At 33.7% G+C, this 21,641-nt stretch overlaps 3 protein-coding genes across 4 annotated transcripts; all 3 read left to right on the forward strand.

Annotated features, from left to right (window-relative positions):
* Positions 1-4,556: 4,556 nt before the first annotated feature.
* On the forward strand, positions 4,557-8,988 carry LOC114727877 (auxin transporter-like protein 4). Of its 2 annotated transcripts, XM_028914650.1 has the most exons (9): positions 4,559-4,644; positions 4,775-4,911; positions 5,044-5,238; positions 5,330-5,515; positions 5,623-5,735; positions 5,838-6,021; positions 6,139-6,236; positions 6,603-7,068; positions 8,305-8,535. In XM_028914650.1, exons 3-9 carry the CDS (start codon positions 5,047-5,049, stop codon positions 8,533-8,535), a joined length of 1,470 nt encoding a protein of 489 aa, XP_028770483.1. In that variant the 5' UTR covers positions 4,559-4,644; positions 4,775-4,911; positions 5,044-5,046. The 2 variants fall into 2 exon arrangements, with proteins under 2 accessions (XP_028770482.1, XP_028770483.1); XM_028914649.1 differs by having other exon boundaries at positions 4,557-5,238; positions 8,305-8,988.
* A 1,823-nt stretch (positions 8,989-10,811) lies between these two features.
* LOC114727878 (30S ribosomal protein S31, chloroplastic) lies at positions 10,812-12,266 on the forward strand. The gene is made up of 3 exons (XM_028914651.1): positions 10,812-11,017; positions 11,097-11,161; positions 11,874-12,266. Exons 1-3 carry the CDS (start codon positions 10,849-10,851, stop codon positions 12,006-12,008), a joined length of 369 nt encoding a protein of 122 aa, XP_028770484.1. The 5' UTR covers positions 10,812-10,848; the 3' UTR covers positions 12,009-12,266.
* Positions 12,267-15,594: 3,328 nt separating this feature from the next.
* On the forward strand, positions 15,595-19,081 carry LOC114727883 (putative receptor-like protein kinase At3g47110). Its single transcript, XM_028914655.1, has 2 exons — positions 15,595-18,353; positions 18,469-19,081. Exons 1-2 carry the CDS (start codon positions 15,707-15,709, stop codon positions 18,864-18,866), a joined length of 3,045 nt encoding a protein of 1,014 aa, XP_028770488.1. The 5' UTR covers positions 15,595-15,706; the 3' UTR covers positions 18,867-19,081.
* Positions 19,082-21,641: the final 2,560 nt, after the last annotated feature.

Below are 21,641 nucleotides of genomic sequence, written 5' to 3' on the forward strand. Positions count from 1 at the left end.
GCTTCATCTGAATTGAACTCAGTCTCAAAATATCAGAGTTTTTTTAGATTGTTTGCAATTCATTTCAAACAGAGATCGAATAAATCAATTTTTAAAATATTCGTGACTTAGTTGTTCAACTTTTATACTAAGAATAAGAGATAGTAAGTCATATATTACTCCATTAAGCTTAGTACGTTCTCAATTAATTCTCACATATCCAGAGAATGGAAGTAAAAACATGAAATTTGTTTTAAATTGATAATTTTTTTCTCTAAATTTGCTTCCAATTTAAATGATGAAAATAGAGAAACACGCGTTTAATGAGCTTATAAACTCTAAACTCTAATTGATAATAAGAGTAAAATTGAAAAGTATCAATTAGTGAATTAGTTGATGACTTATATTTATGGTCAAAAGTTATTTCTTAAAAATGTCCTATAATAAGGACTAAAAGGAGTATTATTGATATAAACAGGAATACAGAGAGAATAATACTCTTCCCGTCATTAATATAATACCTATTTAACTAATTTGATTGGATTAAAAAAATTAGGTAAGTTAGTTAATTAAAATAAATATGACATGTTTTTACTAAAATACCATAATAATCTTATTTAATATTATCTCTCCCTTTTTTACTTAATTATATGGTTGATGGAGTATCCATAAAGATAATTTAAAAAAAACTGATAAATATGCGAAATATGTCTTATATTTAGGACCAACATCAACCTAACAATTAGGTTCCATACTAAGAACCAGAGGAGTATATTTTAAGAGCATAGATATTTATATTTTAATGTTTCAAAAAGAGAATAACATAAAATATAAAAAAGAAAATATCCATTCTCTTACCCTCGGAGTCGGAAGATACCCACATTCCCCCATTAATAATAAAAATTACATTGGCCCGCCGCACGATTTGAAAAACCTTCAGATGGGCGTAATACTTAACAGGAAACTTTAGCTTTTCTTCATTTTAAAAAATTATCGATCATTCCAGAAGTTAATCTTTGCAGCACCAGTCACTGTCACTCTCTAGCCAAAGCTCATATTCCATGAGCTTTGCATTCATTATGAATTATAATAGCGTGTGTATTTTTCCCTTTCATGCCTTATATCCAACAAAAATAAGTGCTACTATATGGGTTGATATGGGAATTTTATTAACAGATACTCTCTGCAGCTGGTTACGTAACTATTTTGTAAAAAACTAAAAAATTCGTTAAAGGATTTATTTTTAATAAACATGTGTTAGTTTGTCTAATTATTTATTTTAATCATTAACTCCTCCGGTCCTAACTATAGGACCCATTTTGTAATGTAAATTATACTATAAAATGAGTCGTATATTTAAAACTAAAGGAATACATTAGATACTACTCATTTGATGAAAAATCTCCCAACGTAGTATTTAATTTTTTTTGGTAATAATTGTTTCTACAATAACAGGACTTATATAAGTTAATTATTTTGACTTTTATATGCAAGCACCTATAATTTTACTTTACCTTTTAATTAAGTCTTTGTAATTTTTATTGGATCTTTATAATTTTCTCAATTGCAGTTATTAATCTCTATGCTCATATATTATTAATTTGCAAGAGAAATGATATTACTACTAGTGGCATGCTTCTCATTCACCACACATTTGAATTAATTTTGCCAAACAGATCTAAATAAAATCAAAATAAATCATAAGATACATAATATTAGAGATTACATAGATATAAGGGATAGTTGTTATGTGCATACTAATTTTTTATTTTATGCTGAAAATAACTAAATTTTATTTTTAAAATTTTTTAATTTTTTTATATTTTGTGGCAAATTATATTTCACTTAGTTAAATTCACATCAATCCCATTAATAGACGAGCATGAGCATAAAATTTAATGCCTGTGATTGAAGAAATCGTAATGATCCAATACAGAAGGGAAAAAAAACTAGAAAAACCTAATTAAAAATCAGGTGAAATAATCGGCTTTGATGAACTGATCCTCTTTCTGTTTTTCTAAGAGCAAAAAGAATAATTAAAAGAGATGTGAGGGGAAAGCAAAAAGGGATGGCATGGGAGAGAATAATAAAAATAATTAGGAAGGACAAAGGTAGAAGAAGGGCTTAAAAAGAAGAATAAGAGAGGGGGATGAATGTAGTTGAGGGGGTCGAGCGGGGCCTACAACGTTGGGGTTACAGATCATGAGAACAATGTAACGTCTCCCTCCCTTTAATTTGTTCGCTCTTCAAATTCTCTCATCTTAAGCGTCCCCATCAAAATCCAGAATCCAGACATTATTTTCCCCAAACTCAATTTCTCATTTCATGCCCACACGTTACCTCCCATGTTTAATGTGAGTGACAATTGATTAATAGAGATTAAAAAATTAGTTAATTATAAGAAATATGATTTTTTTTTTTGAAATACCATAATCATCTTCCTTAATAATCCTCTCTCCCTCTTGTACTTGATTATGTTTGAGGAAATATCTATATGGGTAATTTAGACAAATTTGATAAATTTGATAAATATGTCTTATATTTATGATTAAAATCAATTCAACAATTAAGTCTTATATTAAGAACCGGAAGAGTATTTGATTACACATTTCACATGTGCAATTATTACAAGGATTATCTTAAAAAAACATATCAATATGAAAAAAATAAATTAGAGTTTTATATTTAAGATCAAATTCAGTATGGTGTATGATATATCCTTCTCGCTTTTATATCCTCCTCAGTTTGCCACTTGCCTTTGTTCACAAAAGCCACCGTCTCACTGCGTCCTGCCGGCGTCCATTTCCCACCTTTTATATGAGATGGTTTTTTTGAGGGTCTTTGAAAGAAAAAACATACACAATGCTAATCTACACATCACTTCACAACTGATTTTAGGCATAACCGATACATATATCATGTGTGTGTGTTGCTGTTGCTGAATTATCAGCACTAATTTATTGATCATATATATTAACCAAAACTAATATTTGATAGAACTTTTAACATGTGCAATCACTATAAAGATTTACTTTAAAAAAATAGATAAATACAAAAGACAAATGAATTAGGATCTTATATTTAGGATCAAATTAAAAATTAAACAATTATTATATTAAGAACAAGAGGTAATAAAATATATTTTTAATACCCTCCCCTAATAAGGGCAAAAGGTCAAAAAATTATTAATTTTATGTATTTCTTAATTTATGAGTTTGAGGTACAAATGACTTATAAATAATAACATACAGCTATTGCTTAGCCACTCAGTACATTACACTTCATTTGTTTTATGTGTTTCTCTATTATAATTTTGAACCATTAAGATTATTCAGGAGAAGTTGTTTAATATTAAATAAAACACTAAAGTAATTCTAGTTTTTTTTTTGCCAACATTAAAGTAATTATAGTTATGTTTAATACTCGAACTATTAAGAGGAAATTTGGTATCTAAAATTTGATCTTATTCTAATCGGTCAAAACATTTTTGGTCACTAGAATACTTGAAACAAAACTTTGAAACTAACATCAAAATCAAAATAAGGTAAAATTGTAGAGACTAAAGATAATATTAACTTAAAAATATTTTTTAACTTAGCTATTTCAAATTACTGTATATGTTATCAAAATAAAATTTTTCCAACACATCAGTAGTCATTTGTTTAGCTTAAATTCTCCCAGTCACTCCTTCATACTCCTTATAAGTTTATAACTTTCCTATGTATGTTTAACTTATTATTTATTAAATTTTAAAAAAACTGGCCCCACCTTTAATCAATAGCATAAGCAAATTTATATTTTTATAACTCATTAAATTTGGAGATTATAATTTATTAATCCGATGATGGTACTTTGTTATAAGGAGCATTACCTTTTTTTTAAAAAAATAAAGGGGGCATAGCTTGATAGGAAGAAACTTCGTACCTCTCTTTCCTGTTTCATCCTACATTCTGCTTTATTTTCTTAAAACTTCTTTAGCATCCGTTGAATAGATTCATTTAACTCTGGTCAAAAAAAGAATAGATTCATTTAGCTTCGTCCCATCACATAACAAGACCCCGTTGGCCGTTGCCCAAAAAAAAAAAAACTCTTTTGGTCTTTAATATAAGACTTATTTAACTAATTTGATTAGATTAAATAAGTTAGATAAGTTAGTTAATTATAAAAAATATAATATTTTTTTTCCAAAACACCATAATCATTTTTTTTTAAATATTCTCTTTTCTTTTCTACTTGATTATGGCTGAGAGAGATCCATAGGGATAATTTAGAAAAAAATTAATATATATAAAGAACAGTTCATATTTAAGATCAAAATTAACTCAATAATTAAGTTCTATATTAAGGACCAGGAGAGTAAGACTCATGCAATAATTCACCCTAAGTTCTAACTCATTTCATAAAACAAAAAATGATTAAAATTAAAAATATGAAATAAAAGGTGAAAGAAAAAAGTCGCACTGTTCCAACAACTTTTACAAAAATATTAAATACCATTAATACTAATTTTCTTATTTTTATTTATATAACCGTGGTTGAATCGTTAGGAAAAGGGTACTTAGGGCGAGCAAGCGCCAGAAGAAGTGAGAGTTCGAAAGGGAAAGACAGAGCAGAGTGTTATTTGTGTGTGTTTCCTGCTTTTGCGGCCCCTCTCGCCGTCTTTGTGTTGCGTCATTCCTTTTTCTCTGCCATTTTGTGGCTCATTAAATCCCCCAAGCTTCCCTTTTATTATTATTCTCTTCCCAGTTTCTCCATTATTCACTTCCATTTATACCTTACTTGTTCTTGTTCACAGACCAGGACAATGGCTATAAGCTCCATTCCCTCCCCTACCCACAATACTCAAGCACCCTAATTTTGTTCCCAGAACTAGGTCCCGTACATCGATCTATCTTTCCTGATTCCTCGGTTCCTTATTCTTCTCATGCCTTTATAAGAAAGTGACATCTCCGGCAAAAGGCTATTTTTAATATATTCTCCTTTGCATCTCTCTCTCTTCTTGTGTGGAATTTTAAGCACTTCATTTCAAAGTGACTAGCTCTTAACTGGCTTTGGTCCCTGAAGAATATGACTGAGACAATGTTGGCTCAGAAGCAGGCAGAGGAAGCCATAGTTACCGGCGAAACAGAGCATGAAGGAGGCAAGAGGGAAGACGGTGAAGATCAGCCGGAGCAGGACAGCTATGGCTTCAGCTTCAAGGGCTTGCTCTGGCATGGCGGTTCTGTATGGGATGCCTGGTTCAGTTGTGCTTCCAATCAAGTAATTTCCCCAAAACTTTCTGTTTCTGTCTAAGAACATTACTGAGCGAACCGGTTTTCATGCTCTTGTTTCTTTCTTTCTTTCTTTGCAGGTAGCTCAAGTGCTCTTGACGCTTCCATACTCTTTCTCTCAACTGGGTATGATCTCTGGCATCTTGCTTCAGATATTCTACGGCATAATCGGAAGCTGGACGGCTTATCTAATCAGTGTACTCTACATAGAGTACAGAGCCAGAAAGGAAAAGGAAAACGTCAGCTTCAAGAACCATGTTATTCAGGTGGGTTTCATTCTTTAATTCGTCTTCAAAACTGGAGAATTCCATCTGTGTGGGTGTGGCCAATCTCAGAGACGACTTTAAAACGCTTGGTTGTTTTGGTTTTTCAGTGGTTCGAAGTCCTGGATGGGTTACTGGGGCCATACTGGAAAGCAGTGGGGTTAGCTTTCAACTGTACTTTCCTCCTCTTTGGATCTGTAATACAGCTGATAGCATGTGCAAGGTATGATCTTTCCTTCATTTCTGGAACCTATTCGGGTTTATCTGAAATGGGTTTCGTCTAATTTTTTCCCCTTTCCCTTTTTGGGTCATGTGATTGAAACAGTAACATCTACTACATAAATGACCATCTGGATAAAAGGACCTGGACTTATATCTTTGGGGCTTGCTGTGCCACCACTGTGTTCATACCTTCCTTCCATAACTACCGAATTTGGTCATTTCTTGGCCTCGCAATGACGACTTATACTGCTTGGTACTTGGCCGTAGCAGCTCTGATTCATGGCCAGGTAAAAATTCACTTAACCAAATTCAAAAGTTGAAGGATCAATCTGAATCGGATTCAAATTTCATGGAAAAGTGAAGAGAATCACTGACAGTTGATGAATCCGATGATGTTCTTGTAGGCAGAAAACGTGACTCACTCTGGTCCAGCAAAGCTAGTTCTTTACTTCACCGGGGCCACTAACATCCTTTACACGTTCGGCGGACACGCCGTCACAGTGTAAGCTTCCATTTTTCTTCATTATTGTTATTATCCTTATCCTACTTTCATCGTCAAAGTTACTAGCTTCTATGGAATAGGACTATTTCATGTGCGGGACATTATAAATTGTAGTATTAAGACATTACATTACATGTTTTATTATCATGTGATATGTTGGTACTCTGTAACGTGTTGTCTTTATGATCCTGTTGCTATTATTGCTTCTGAGCTCTCTGAAGTTGTAGCGGACCATAAAATATGGAAAATCCAGCTTGAGAAGCAATTATTTTTTTGAGTTTTTGATTTTGATGGGGAGGCAATTTTTTTGCTGAATTGTTTTCAAAGGCGTCAATGTCATGTGGGCGTCACGTGTGGTTGTTTCAGGGAGATAATGCACGCAATGTGGAAGCCTCAGAAGTTCAAGTACATTTATTTACTGGCGACGCTTTATGTCTTCACTCTGACAATTCCCTCCGCCGCCGCCGTTTACTGGGCGTTCGGCGATGAGCTGCTTGACCACTCCAACGCCTTCTCCCTCCTCCCCAAGACCCGCTTCCGGGACGCCGCCGTCATCCTGATGCTGATTCACCAGTTTATAACATTTGGGTTTGCGTGTACGCCGTTGTACTTTGTGTGGGAGAAGGTGATAGGGATGCACGACACGAAGAGCGTTTGTGTTCGCGCGGCGGTGAGGTTGCCGGTGGTGATTCCGATATGGTTCTTGGCCATCATCTTCCCTTTCTTTGGCCCCATTAATTCCGCCGTCGGTGCTCTCCTCGTTAGCTTCACCGTTTACATCATCCCCTCTCTGGCTCATATGCTCACTTACCGAACTGCCTCCGCTAGACAGGTATATATGTCTACGAATTACCTGATCGATCACTTTCTTCTTTTGGATCATATTCATTACTGCAAATATATATAGGTAATGTATACGTGCGTGTATGTATATGTGCGTGTGTTTTCTGATAATAGGGATAATACAAGTAACGCCAATGGAGATCTATTCAAGTGAGCCCATCTTCAATTTTAGATAAAAAAAAACTTAAACTGCTTTATTAGTGGGCTGTTTATTAGTTTAGCTTATTTTAAGTGATTTTATGTGGAATTATAAGATAAATATTTAGGAGAATTGTGTTAAAAGCATAAAACTGATTATCCAAAAATGAGTGTAAAATGTCTAATTTTTCTATTGAAATATAATTATTTTCTTGGGTAACATTTAATTGTCCGAATCAACTATAATAGAGAGTATTTTACTATAAAGGGACCTGCGGTGTGATACTGCCATGTGTTGAGCTATTGTTTAATCTAATTAAAGTAAAATGTACTAAAGTTAGGGGCTTTGAAAAAGAATGGAAGGGTTGGATTTTATGAGGAGAATTGTGGGTGGTAAGAGGTCACTTTCCTTTCGTTATTTTGCTACAGTTGAATCCTTGTACCATGTCTCTTTATGAGCTGGCGTCTGTTGACCCACCTCTTTCCAATAATACATTGACAAAAACGAGTGAAACCAAATTACTTGAATTAGAACATAATTAGTGTAAACGGTGACTTCTTTAATCTTTCAAACAAGTAATTGATTATACACGACATTTGGTTAAAAAAAGTTCACTCTTTATTTTTCCTAGCTCGAAAAAGATTAGCATTTGTTGACGTTAGAGGTTACTGTTGATATGTCAACCTTATACTCCTTTCAGTTCTAAATATATGACCCATTTTGTAATGTAATTTACACTACAAAATGGGTTTTATATTTAGGACCGGAGGAGTAGTATAGTGGCATAAAAGTTTCTCCGTAATTTGAAGTTGTGAATTGGATTCTGTATGTAATCTTAGTACCTATGCATGGGATACTGTTGATATAAAATTATTGCTTGAAATTGAGAGGAGGAGGGGGAAAAAGACTATATGAGCATAAATCAGATGTCTTGGACAGATTTGTTTGACCTCTTAACTTGTGTGATTAATGATTGTTTGTATTTTTCTGTAAATAGTTTAACATGAATTATTTTGTAATTTTGGATTAGTTCTGTAGGGGTGGAAATGACAATAATTCTAAATTTGGGTGTCATTGAATATGCAGAATGCTGCAGAGAAGCCTCCAGCCTTCATGGGAAGCTGGACTGCCATGTATATCTTGAATGCCTTTATTGTGATATGGATTTTTGTAGTTGGGTTTGGGTTTGGAGGATGGGCCAGCATGGCCAACTTTGTCAAGCAAATTGACACTTTCGGCCTCTTTGCCAAGTGCTACCAGTGCAAGTCCCCGCCTCCTCCGCCACTAGCTGCCGCAGCTCCGCCGCATCATCACTGATCAGACACATACACCAGCTGACTTTTGGATATATATATATATATATATATATATATATATATATAGGCTGCTTCTGTTTGGCTCAACATTTTGTATCATCACCTTCTTCACTTTGGTGTGATGTTGTGTTGTGTGCTGGGTTTGGCATATATTTTTGGTCTTCTTTTAATTGGCTATAGTTTGAATTTAAAAAAAAAAAAAGGAAGAGAAAAGGATTATCCAATGGGGCTATGAAGCCTTTTGTGTGCTTTGTTTCAAGCATATTTGTATTACTACTCTTGTGATACGTAGAAAGGTCCATATGGAAGGCCCAATTGAAGCAAATCATGGGCTCAGTCTCAACTCTTGCAAGTGCAGGGCTATTATTACCCATGTTTTGTAAGGCCCAATAGAGAATGCTAATATTTAAAGAAAAGCTGTTGCGAAGCAATATGAAGCTTTTATTTTGTGTTAGATTGATGTTTTGGTTGTTTAATTTTAATTTTTGACATGGCAGCCTTTTAATTTCTAATTCTTAACCTAGTTTTACTCATAGCACTTAAGGCAATCTCTCACATGTCATTTAAATATTTGTCTATGAGCTTCAATTCTGATAGAGTGCGAGTGTATTCAAAAGTATACATGAGGATGTACCAAAAGAACAAAATTATATATGCGGCAGCGCAAAAAGGAAAACAAAGAAGAACACTCTTTTTTTTGTGCCTAGGAAGTAGGAACAATTTGACCAGAGAAAAGAAGACGTATACAGTAACTAATGTTAAATTGTATAAATTAATGTTTTTGGACAACGGCAAAGCGATATTCTGTTCTAATTCTTAATTATAAGATTTTGTTTGTAGTTTACAAAATGAGATCTTATAATTAAAACCAGAGGTAGTACTAATTTTAATCTTTTATTTAAGAGTTAGTTGATTAATTTAAATGAAGTAAAAAATTAATTAAATCAGTTATTTATAATAAATATGAGTTGAATTCTCTAAAAAATCCATATTAGCTATATCTACTAATTGATAGAATATTTAACTAAACAAAAACATAAGAAAGCGAAAGTAAAATGAGAAGATATAAATTTCGTATTATATACCTTGTACAAAAGTAAAGTCCTCTAAAATAGAGGAGGAATCAATGTGCAGAAGGTTCGTTTTATTTTTGTTTATAATTTTCATTTTTTTAAGGTATTCACAAATTTATATTCCAAATCATTTTAATTGTGTCATGGCCTCTTTGACAATTTAACTTTGAAAATTTTAATACATTCTTTTGGCCAAAATAAAACTTCGTGATGGCTTTTTGTTTTCCAGAAAAACTTTTTGATGGCTTGGAACTAGACAAACAATGACTTTCAAATGTCCATTTTTCATTTTCCTTTTGCGGTCCAAAAGAAAAACATTTAATATTTTCTATTTATACAAAATATAAATTTTATTTTTTTAACAACCTGATTTTAGGAAAAATCCCAAATAAAGCCTTTCGAATATATATAATTTCAGATTGAGTCCTGAAATTATATAAATGACAGAAAAGGTTAATGACCCAATCTGTCATTTCTAAAATTAAAAGTAATTGACAATTTTGTCCTGATTAAGCAAAAGTGAGCAGTTATTCTCTAAACAAATCTAGGTAATGCTTATACTGTTCTAGTGATTACATGATTAGTTATAGTTAATAACAAGGCATCTTCTCATGGGGTATTCCTGACTACGAAAAAATGAATAGTTATTCTCTACAGGAATCTAAGTAACGCCTAAACCCTTATATTGATTCCTTAAATTATTGTAGTAAATGAATACAAATGAAAGTAAAAGTGAGTAGTTATTCTCTAAACAAATCTAGGTAATGCTTATACTGTTCTAGTGATTATATGATTAGTTGTAGTTAATAACAATACACCTTCTTATGGGGCATTCCTGACTACGAAAAAATAAATAGTTATTCTCTCCATAAATCTAGGTAACACCTAAGCCCTTATAGTAATTTCTTAAATTATTGTAGTGAATGAATACAAATGAGGATAAAATTGTCAATTCTTCTTGATTTTACAAATAACAGATTGGTCATTGACTCTTTCTGTCATTTAGACAATTTCAGGACCCAATCTGAAATTATGTATATTCAAAGGGCTTTATCTGGAATCTTTTCCTGATTTTATCTTCTTTTTTGAAAAATAATCCTATGAAATATACATTTTTTTTACATACTGTATTTACGAAATAAAAATAAAAATAAAAAGCAAGGACTAGGAAAATTTATTTGTTTTTCCATGGTAATGCGCAAGAGACCTTATCCCTTTGGTTCTCTCGCAGCGAAATAGCAATGGCGTCACTGGTGGTAGCTGCAGCAGCTCCTCCCTTGTTCTCTCAATTCCAGAAGCCCCCTTCTCGTCTTTCATTCTCTCAGTCTGAAACCCTAACTTCCTCTCTCCTCTCCCGAATTCCTTCCCTCTCTGCCTCTCCCGTTTCTTCTCCTTCACCCGTTCCTTCTGGTAATCTCATTGAACAAAACTTTCCCATTTGTAAATTTATTGCGTTCTGACTCGATTTTCTGTTGTTTTAATCTTTCAGTGTATTGTGGTAGAGGCGACAGGAAAACCGCAAAGGGCAAGCGCTTCAATCACTCATACGGAAATGTAAGCACTCTTCGCGTTCTCCCTTTTGAAATTTGTCGATTCCTTCTGTTTTTTCCCTACAAATTTGTTTGTTGTTCTTGGTCTGAGAAAGACGAATGCCCACGCGATATAGTATTCTTTCGAGTGTCTAAGTATTATTCCGAGCCTTATGCTTGTGATGATAGTATGGTTCGCTTGTTGAAATACTGATGCTTCAAAGTTCTTGTGCAAGCTCTGTTTCCAATTTCCTTGAAAAATTTGTTGTATTGTTTTCTTCTAATGAAAAACAAAGATTGTACAGATAGTGACTCATATTAGACATCATATGATTACGTATTTAATTTATGAACGCTTCATATCGTTCTTGATGTTTCTTCAATTATTGATTTTTGGAAAGCAAGCACTGTTTAGTGTTCTCATTATTTGTTAAATAAAAGTTGCAATTACATGGTCCAGTAAAATCATCCGGAAGATACTGGATGATGTAAATTTAAACAAAAGAATTATATTTAGACTAATACAAGTCAAATCTCTTCGGTTCAAGAGATCCCAGAATGTAGAAGATCTTCACTTGATAAACAACACAATTCGGCAACTTTAATGCTGTGCCAAATTATGCCATGCGCGGATATTAGCATTGTATTTGATATAATCTCAATCTTGTGTATTTGTTAACAGTACCGGTGACTCTGTTCTTTGATACTGTTTTCCGATTGTAATGTTATGCCAACAGGCAAGGCCCAGGGACAAGAAGAAAGGTAGAGGGCCACCAAGACTTTATGCTCCTCCAGCTCCTTCCAAGAAAGATAAGTTTGAAGATAATGAAGTTGTCAAGATTGAGATCGACGAGTCTCTCTTTTCTGGATGATTTTACTGCATCCTGTAATTCTGCTTCTCATTATTTGTTAGTTGATGATACTGTCAAAGTATGTATGAATTCCACTATGTTGTACACAATTTAATTTTTTACGTACTAGTCCCCCCCCCCCCCACACTAATGCATATTTGTTAAGCATAATTGAGTGTTAAATACGTGTTAAGATTTAAGGATTTTGGTGCTTCATAACTTCTTTGGTTTCTCTGCTACCTCTGTAATTAATCTAGCTGTCAAAGATTATTTCATTAACATCTCCAAGAAGGGGATTGCCCCAGAAAACAAACTGCTTTTGCTTTGGTTGCAAATTTTTCATTCCGCGTTACAGGTTTGAAAATAAATAACCATTTCTTTGTGATTCTGCCTTAATTTCATTACCCTGTGAATGGCTTGAAGAAAATACAGGTCACCTTCATATTTGTATAGAACTGCAATTTCAACCATCGGCCGTTTGGCCAAGTGGTGTGCGTGTGTGTGGGGTGTGTGTGTGCGGGTTTGATCCCGTCCCTTGTAACTGGGGAAAAAAAAAAAAAAAGAACTGCGATTTCAATCAGATTAAAATAAAATTTCAGCCGACAATCTCTATGATGTGTTCAAGCCTGACTATCCTAAACCCAATGTGAGTCTTTTTATTTTGACTTGCTCTCCCGCATTGAGAATGAATAAGAGACTCGTGGGATTGATGTGAAGGGGTAAGGAGGGTTATATTTCTGCGAGCAAACTTTAGGTTGCGCCTTTAAAGTTTAGACACATATACTATTTCCAGTTCTTAATATAAAGTATTGTTTGATTTTTATTTTGATCATAAATATAAGACTTTAATTTACTTTGTTTCTTATATTTATGTTTTTTTTTCTAATGTAGTTTTTCTAACAATGGTAGTTTTAATTAAAGCACTTGATTAGCAAGGATACTTTAAGAAAAAAAATATCTATTTATTACAAATAACTAATTTAACTTCTTTTCTTAATCTCCTCAAATTAGTTAACTAGCTTTTATAATTAGAACCGAAGGTAGTGTTATGCTGTCATGGGGTCCCTTTGAACAGAAATGAGCAGTCTAGTTAGTATGCTAAGATGATAACCAGGTTATGTTTGGACGGAGGAAAACTGACAAGCAATATATATGATCATAGAAGGCTATGATTACATAGCTAGAAGTCTTGTATTTGAGAGCTCTAATTACATAGCTAGTTTTTTTTTTTTGGGATATGCCTAATTAGATTAAAGGGGTGTTTGGATAAAACCAAACTATGATTTGAAAAATAGCTTCTGGAGAATAGATTCTTCGGAGAATAGATTTTGTGAAAAAGTAATTCTGAGATGTGAGAGTGTTGGATAATTATTATTAGAAACACTTTTTATATGTACAAATTACTAAAAATGATATAAGTTAATATGATAATTACATAAAAGATAAATTTTATGATATATTTTAATTTGAAGGAATAAAATTATTAATAATATATATTTTTACCAGCATAATTAATAATATATAAGATAATAAAATTAATATGTGTATATATTTATAAAATATAAGATTAAATATGTTTCTAAAAAAATAATTAAGGGGTGTTAAAGTCATATTATCGTTGAGATCTATCTGACAAGCACAATCATATTCTCTAATTTAAGCTAGAAGCAGAATGGATTCACTTTTATTGAAATCATGGTTTTGAGTCCAAAACCATAGTTTTGGTCTGAAACCGCGGTTTGTTAATTTTTCTCCTTGTTTGGCAAATTTGAGACCTAAACCATGGTTTGGTCTCAAAACCATGGTTTCATCCTATTGCCAAACACCTCCTGAATATTAGTTGGAAGTAGGGGTGTTCAAGGCTGGCCCGTCCCGGTCAGCCCGTTCCGGTCCCGGTCTTATTGGGACGGGACGGATCCGTCCCGAAATTTTTCGGGACGGGACAAACCGGGACAGGACAAAAAAGGGACCGGGACGGGGTCATCCCGTCCCGGTTCCTTTTTTTTTAAAATTTTTTTTAATTTTTTTAATTTTTTATATAATATCATATTTTTCATATTTTTTTAAGATTTGAGACTATTGTATGGAACTATGGATATATTTATTTAGAGTTTTTATATTTGTTAATGATTTGAGATTATTGATGATTAGAATTTTTAACAAGTTTTTATTGTGTTAAAAGCTTTTGTTTAGAGTTTTTAATAACTATTATATGTAATATTTTGAGTTTTTGTTTAAGAGTGCCCAAACAAATAAAAAAGATGTTTTTATAAGATTTAAGCTCAAAAAAATATAATTAAAAAAATCAGATTTTTTTAAAAAAATTTTAAAAAATTAAAAAAATTTAAAAAAATTATTTCGGGACGTCCCGGTCCCGTCCCGTCCCGACCGGGACCGGGACAGAAAATCTGTCCCGTTACTGTTCTTCGGGACGAAACCGGGACGGGCTTGTCCTAGTGCCGATCCGTCCCGTGAACACCCCTAGTTGGAAGAGCTTCCCACCCTGGTGGTCGCATCCAACTTGGTTTGGATTAGTGCAAGGCACCATGTCCAAATTAGTACTAGTCCAATGTGACTCCGTATACTGCGCATTCCTAAAAAATATGGTAGTACCTTTGGTTGTTTATATAAAATTATTTAATTAATTTGACCAGATTAAAAAATTAGTTAAATTAGTTATTTGTAACAAATATGAATTGGTTTTTTTTTAAAATATCATTTTTAATCATTACTACCATTGGCTAGTAACTTCTTAACATGTGTAATAAATAAGGATATTTTATAAAAATAAATTACAAATTTGGAGGGCAAAATGGATTAAGTAGATTAAAGTCTTCTATTTAAGACCAAATTTATCCGCAGTTGCCTCTTATATTAAGGATTGGAGGTAGTATTTATTTCATTCTTAATATTAAATAGTATTTTGAGTCCTTTTGGACAAATTCCACTATCCTTTAGTTTTGATGTAAACTTACGAAAATACTCTCTGGTCCTATTTATAGGGTAGCGAGAGATTTTTTTAGCCTTATTTATAAGTTACTTCATTAAATTTTTACCATGAATGTACTATATTGTCCTTAATTTATTATAGTATAGATAGTTATTTTTTTAAAAGGTGTATATATTAAATAGGAATGAAGTTGAAAAGTTGTTACATTTTAATAAAAAGTTAATGCAGTTTAAGGTTTTTTTTTTGTCTGTGTGAAATATGTTAAATGTATAAGACTTATTTATTAACAACTTAAAATCTAATTATCTTTTTTGAGTGCAAGGTAACTATGATAATCAAGTCTCCGAATATGAATGTAATTTTTGGGGCAAGGACAATTGAACAAACCTTGTCCTCAATTTTCAGGAGAGTAGGTATACTAATACATCAGCATATTCAATTCTCTGCTCTCCCCACTGTCCGTGAAATGTGTCATCACTAGAAATTAAAGTTCTGGAGATTGGATAAACTACTGCTATCAGATTATGAAAACGTCACCACAACGGATCAGTTGTTTTCATTTTCAAGAAGTGTGGACTTCTCTACCACACTTTCGTATTTGAGGGAAAAGAAAAAGAAATTGCTACCGTATTGCATATCTATGAAGCTTAATCTTTATCCTTTCTTTACATTCCTAGTTCCACGTTGCTTCCAATATTACGATTGTAGTTCCATGTTTCTTCACATTCACCACTGCCAGAGTTGGATTCAGATCTGTTCTTAAAAAGAGATGAGCCACTATTGGGCAAACTACAGGATTCTAGCATTACGAGTCCTTAGAGGATATCTCTTTTTGTGCATGAGTTCAACATTTAGCTCCGCAACAGCGATGCCACAAGGAAATGAAACTGATTTTCGAGCTTTACTTGACTTCAAGAGTCGGATAATTCAAGATCCATTCAAAATAATGAGTTTGTGGAACAACTCCATCCATCACTGCAAGTGGGTAGGAATCACCTGCAACATCTCCAATGGAAGGGTGGTGCAACTGAGCCTTGGACAACGGAGATTGGCTGGCACAGTTTCACCTTCTATAGGAAACCTCACATTTCTCAGAGAACTCAACCTCAGCTTCAACAGCTTCCATGGTGAGTTTCCTCCTGAAGTGGGACGTCTACTGGACCTTCAAAATCTAAGCATCAGCGGCAATGACTTTGGAGGGAGTATTCCAAGTAATCTAAGTCACTGCAAAGAACTGAGGATTTTATTTGCAGGTAAAAACAATTTCACAGGGAAAATCCCAACTTGGATAGGGAATTTTTCTTCTTTATCCCGGTTAATACTTGCAGGAAACAAATTCCATGGAGGCATACCAAATGAGATAGGCCATTTATCAGGCTTGACAGTTCTCATACTATTTGGGAATTATCTGTCGGGTACAATTCCTTCTTCAATTTACAACATTTCCTCTATATTCTACTTCAGTGTTGCTCAGAACAATCTGCAAGGTAAGATACCACCTGATGTTGGTTTGAGTCTTCCTAACCTTGAAATATTTGCTGGGGGAGCCAACAATTTCACGGGAACTGTTCCTGCATCATTATTAAATGCTTCAAGGCTACAACTTTTTGACTTTTCTGTCAACGCTCTCACTGGAACACTGCCTAAGAACATAGGAGTCTTGAACCGTTTATTTTGGTTCAGCCTTGAAGTCAATAGCCTAGGAGCAATTGGGAAAAATGATGATCATGGCCTAAATTTTCTTCCTTCCCTGGTTAATTGCACTGAACTCAAAGTTTTGGGCCTTGCTCAAAATATGTTTGGAGGAGAATTACCAAGCTCAATTGCTAACTTATCAAGCAAATTAGAAAAACTCACTCTAGGTTCCAATGCATTATATGGAAGCATCCCTAGTGCAGTTGGCAAACTTACTAATTTAGGCATTCTAGGATTTGAAGGAAACCTTCTAGCTGGTAGCGTCCCTGATGGAATAGGTAAGCTCCAAACGTTAGACGGTTTGTATTTGAATGGCAACAAATTTTCAGGAACAATCCCTTCGTCTCTAGGAAACTTAACTTCGTTAACAAGGCTCTTCATGGAGGAAAACAACTTTGAAGGAGGTATACCTTTAAGCCTTGGAAATTGTCAAAAGCTTCTGGTACTAAGTCTTTATAACAACAATCTCAATGGCACGATACCAAAATCAGTGATCGGCATTTCTTCACTTTCAGTGTACTTGGACGTCTCTAATAATGTTTTGACTGGACCTTTACCAGATGAAGTGGGAAATTTACATAATCTGGCGCAATTAGTACTGTCAAACAACAAATTTTCTGGGGTCATTCCTTCTTCTATTGGCAAATGTGTCAGCTTGGAACGGCTGCACTTGCAGGGCAATTTGTTCAAAGGAGAGATTCCTCAGAGTTTGGAGGGATTGAGAGGTTTAGAAGATATAGATCTTTCACGCAACAATTTGTCTGGGACGATTCCTAAATTCCTAAGCAAGTTTAAAGCCCTCAAGCATCTCAATCTATCTTACAATGACCTTGATGGCGAAGTACCAAAGGCAGGGATCTTTATAAATGCAACTTCCACTTCAGTATACGGAAACAGCAAGCTCTGCGGAGGTATCCCAGAATTTAACTTATCTACTTGCACAGCCAGAAAGGCTTCTTCGTCGGGAAAATATCTTGCCCTCAAGGTGTTGATACCTCTTGCTTGCACCCTAGCACTTGTACTCCTTTTTTCATGCTTCATCGCATATTTTTTCGTACTAAAAAGAACAAGAAGGAGATTAGAAGCCAATGCAATCACTACAAAGGATTTTAATTCAGAAATTTCTTACTCAGAACTAGCTAGTTGCACCGGTGGGTTCTCCCAAAATAACTTGATCGGTTCAGGAAGTTTTGGTTCGGTATACAAAGGAACTCTTGCAAGTAATGGAACATATGTCGCAGTAAAAGTATTAAATCTCCAACAAAGAGGAGCTTCAAGGAGTTTCATTGATGAATGCATAGCCCTGAGAAGTATAAGGCATCGAAACCTCCTCAAGATCATAACTGCAACATCAAGCATTGACCACCAAGGTAATGACTTCAAAGCTCTGGTGTTTGAGTTCATGCCTAATGGAAATCTAGACGACTGGATACATCCAAGAGATTATGTGCAACAGGGGAGCAAGAGATTAACATTCATCCAGAGGCTGAACATCGCAATTGATGTTGCTTTTGCATTGGAATATCTCCACCACTTTTGTCAAACACCTATCGTGCATTGCGATGTAAAGTCAAGCAATGTACTCCTTGATGATGATTTGGTAGCCCATGTGGGTGACTTCGGGCTAGCAACCCTTCTATATGAAGAATCAAGCGACTCTTCTTTAGAACACTCAATAATATCAGGCAGCTTAAAGGGTTCAATTGGGTATATTCCTCCAGGTATATTTTTACTGTTCACATAGATAATCTAAAAGTTTTGAATTCCATACAAGTTTCATTGAATTCAATATGTTGTGTCAATATGTCTGGATTTTGAAAAGTGAAACATTTACAGAGTATGGTTTGGGTGGGCAACCTTCAACACTGGGAGATGTATACAGCTATGGGATATTATTATTGGAGATTTTAACAGGAAAAAGACCCACAAATGATGAATTTGAAGGTGGGATGGGAATTCACCAGTATGTGGCAAGGGCTTTACCCAATTATGCAATGGAGATAGCTGATCGTTCGTTACTATCTGAAAAAGAAGATGAAGATGAAGATATACGCTTAGAGGAGAGAGCAATAAGGAAAGGAAGTGGAAGACGGAGGTTAATAGACGATTGCTTGAGTTCGTTGATGCAGGTGGGAGTATCTTGTTCTGCACATGTGCCATCAGAGAGGCTGCAGTCTATGACTGAGGTTGTTAACAAACTCCAAGCAATCAAAAAATTGTACATCTCCAAATAATTATGCTTTTTGTAAGCCCATTCGTTTGTTCCATTTTTTTTTTAATCATTGATTTTATGATATGTTTTTTTCCCCTCATGTTTACTGTAAAAATGTATTAAAAATTTACACTACTTGCCACCATATTACTATTAACTTGAGGTTATCTATAGAGATAAAAAATGTATTGTAGTATGCAAAATTTCTGCACCAACATGTTACTATGCTTTTGAATTATCTCTGACCATTCAACCATGTCCACAAGAGAAATTGATAAATATGTTTTTAAGTTTAAGACTAAAGTATATTTTTATTATTATGTTGAGTATTATTGAATAAAAAGATTGACTTTGAATTTGAAATTATGTCATGAATTGGGACGTCTACTGCAGCTTCAAAATCTTAGCATTAGCGATATGACTTTGGAGGGAGTATTCCAAGTAGTTTTTAGGTCACTGGAAGGAGATGAGGAATTTAATAACAATTTCACGGGAAAAATCCCAACAGGGATAGGGAATTTGTCTTCTGTATCCCGATTAATTCTTGCAGTGAACAAATTCTATGGAGGCATCGCATGCCAAATGAGATAGGCCATTTGTTTGGCTTGACAGTTCTTGTTCTATTTGGGGATTGCCTATTTGGCACTGTTCCTCAGTTTACAGAATTTCATTTACATTTATATTCTATCTCAATGTTGTTTAGATAGAACAATCATTTGCAAGATGATATACCCGCTAATGCTGCTTCAAGTCTTCCTCCAAACCTTGAAATATTTCCTGTCCTGAACCGTTTATTTTAGTTCAAACTTGAAGACAATAGGCTAGGAACAATTTCGTAGAGAGTTTATATGGGCCAAACTTCCTCCTAGAATCCCCACCACCCGAGAAGCTGAAGCCATAACCTCACTCTAATACCACTTGTAGGATCAAACGCTACTATTAATACTACTAGTGCCATGATTTAAGATGTGAAGTCATCAAAACACGAGGGAGACATTGGCTAAACCTTCTCCAGGAATCCTTCATGCAATACTTGAATAGTTGAACATATGACCTCGCTCTAATACCACTTGTAGGATGAAGCGCAACCACAAACTTTCTCAAAGAATCTCCCAACAATACTTGGGAAGTCAAACTCATGATGTTGCTCTAATACCACTTGTAAGATCAAGCATAAATATCAGGTCAACGTTGAAATAAGACCTGTAAAATTAAGCACAACCATTAAACCAAAAATTACAGTGTTAGTCCACCTGTAACATGTAGGATCAAGTGCAATTACTAGGCAGAAAGCTAGCATTGAACCAAGGCATGAAAGATCAAGTGAAACCATTAAACCAAAAGTTATAGCTATTAGTCAGGATGCCACTGTACTTACATGAGTTGAGACCTTAAGCACGGAAGATGTTGGTCAATCTTCAACAAGTCGACTTCATCTAAATGCGGGCTTTCAAAAGGTATAGCATAAAAATATTGCTGACAGAACTAGGGCCGGCGAAATTTTATTAGGCTTCAAATGTTATATTTTTGCAATTCTTAATATAAGGTCTATTTAAACTAATTTGATTAGATTAAAAATGTTAGGTGAGTTAGTTAATTATAATAAATATTACTTATTTTTCCTAAAATACCATAATTATTTTTCTTAATATCATCCTTCCCTCACTTACTTGATTATGGTTAAAGGAGTATCTATAGGGGCAATTTAGGAAAATTTGATAAATATGAAAAATAGATCTTATATTTAGGACCAAAATTAATTTAATAATTAGGTCCTATATTAAGGATCAGAGGAGTATAATTATTAGCTTTAGCATCCTCTGTACACAAATCTTGAGTGATGTATGGGGAAGATTTAATTACCTCCATATGCATTTCTACAAATACATAATTAGAATTAGAATCTTCACAAAATGCCACAACCAATTTCGCATTAATTAAAAGAAAGGAATAGGAAGACAGAGAATAAAAGCAAACCGGAAAAATATGAATGTGTCCGTTTCATTTTAGTTTTAGGCCAATCACATTTATTTGATATAAAGATATTTTGGGAAAGCCCAAAGAATACTTTTGATTAATGTGTTTGGATGAAATCAAACCGTGGTTTGGAAAAGTAATTCTGGAAAATAGATTCTGGGGAGAATAGATTCTGTGAAGAATAAATTTTGTAAAAAAGTGATTCTGAGAAGTGAGAGTGTTTGGATAGTTGTTATCAGAAACACTTTTTATATATACAAATTACTAAAAAAAAGACATAAGTTAATATGATAATTACAAAAAAATAGATTTTATGATATATTTTAATTTGAAGGAATAAAATTGTTAATAATATATTTTTTACCAACATAATTAATAATATATAAGATAATATAATTAATAAATAATTAATATGTATATATATTTATAAAATATAATATTAAATATGTTTATAAAAAATATGTTTATAAAAAAAATAATAAAATACATATTCTATAGGCTCTCACACTCTCCCTCTTTCTCCAAAAACAAAAATTTTTGCTTTTTCCAAAACCATGGTTTTGGAGCCAAAACCATGGTTTTGACCCAAAACCATGGTTTTGGTTTTTGGGTGGGTGTTTGGGTGACTTAATCTCCAAACCATGGTTTGGAGTGTCACCCAAACACACCCTAAGACAAACAAGTTTCATTTACTCTAGTTGCCTACATGATTGCAAAATACATGCACACTTATATTCTAATTATTAACTTCCATGCAGCGACCACTGGTATATTCCCAAAACAGATGAATTTTTATACCCATTTTGTCATTTCTTACCAA

This window comes from Neltuma alba, unplaced genomic scaffold (genome assembly GCF_004799145.2).
Source record: "Neltuma alba isolate B1F8T4 unplaced genomic scaffold, ASM479914v2 tig00012513_pilon, whole genome shotgun sequence".
NCBI classification, from domain to species: domain Eukaryota; kingdom Viridiplantae; phylum Streptophyta; class Magnoliopsida; order Fabales; family Fabaceae; genus Neltuma; species Neltuma alba.

Coding starts and splice junctions, on each gene's coding strand:
- LOC114727878 (XM_028914651.1), top strand. CDS start 10,849: ATGGCGTCACTGGTGGTAGCTGCAGCAGCTCCTCCCTTGTTCTCTCAA. Junction 11,018..11,096: donor TCCTTCACCCGTTCCTTCTG/GTAATCTCATTG, acceptor TTAATCTTTCAG/TGTATTGTGGTAGAGGCGAC. Junction 11,162..11,873: donor TCAATCACTCATACGGAAAT/GTAAGCACTCTT, acceptor TTATGCCAACAG/GCAAGGCCCAGGGACAAGAA.
- LOC114727883 (XM_028914655.1), top strand. CDS start 15,707: ATGAGCCACTATTGGGCAAACTACAGGATTCTAGCATTACGAGTCCTT. Junction 18,354..18,468: donor AATTGGGTATATTCCTCCAG/GTATATTTTTAC, acceptor AAACATTTACAG/AGTATGGTTTGGGTGGGCAA.
- LOC114727877 (XM_028914649.1), top strand. CDS start 5,047: ATGACTGAGACAATGTTGGCTCAGAAGCAGGCAGAGGAAGCCATAGTT. Junction 5,239..5,329: donor TCAGTTGTGCTTCCAATCAA/GTAATTTCCCCA, acceptor CTTTCTTTGCAG/GTAGCTCAAGTGCTCTTGAC. Junction 5,516..5,622: donor TCAAGAACCATGTTATTCAG/GTGGGTTTCATT, acceptor TTGGTTTTTCAG/TGGTTCGAAGTCCTGGATGG.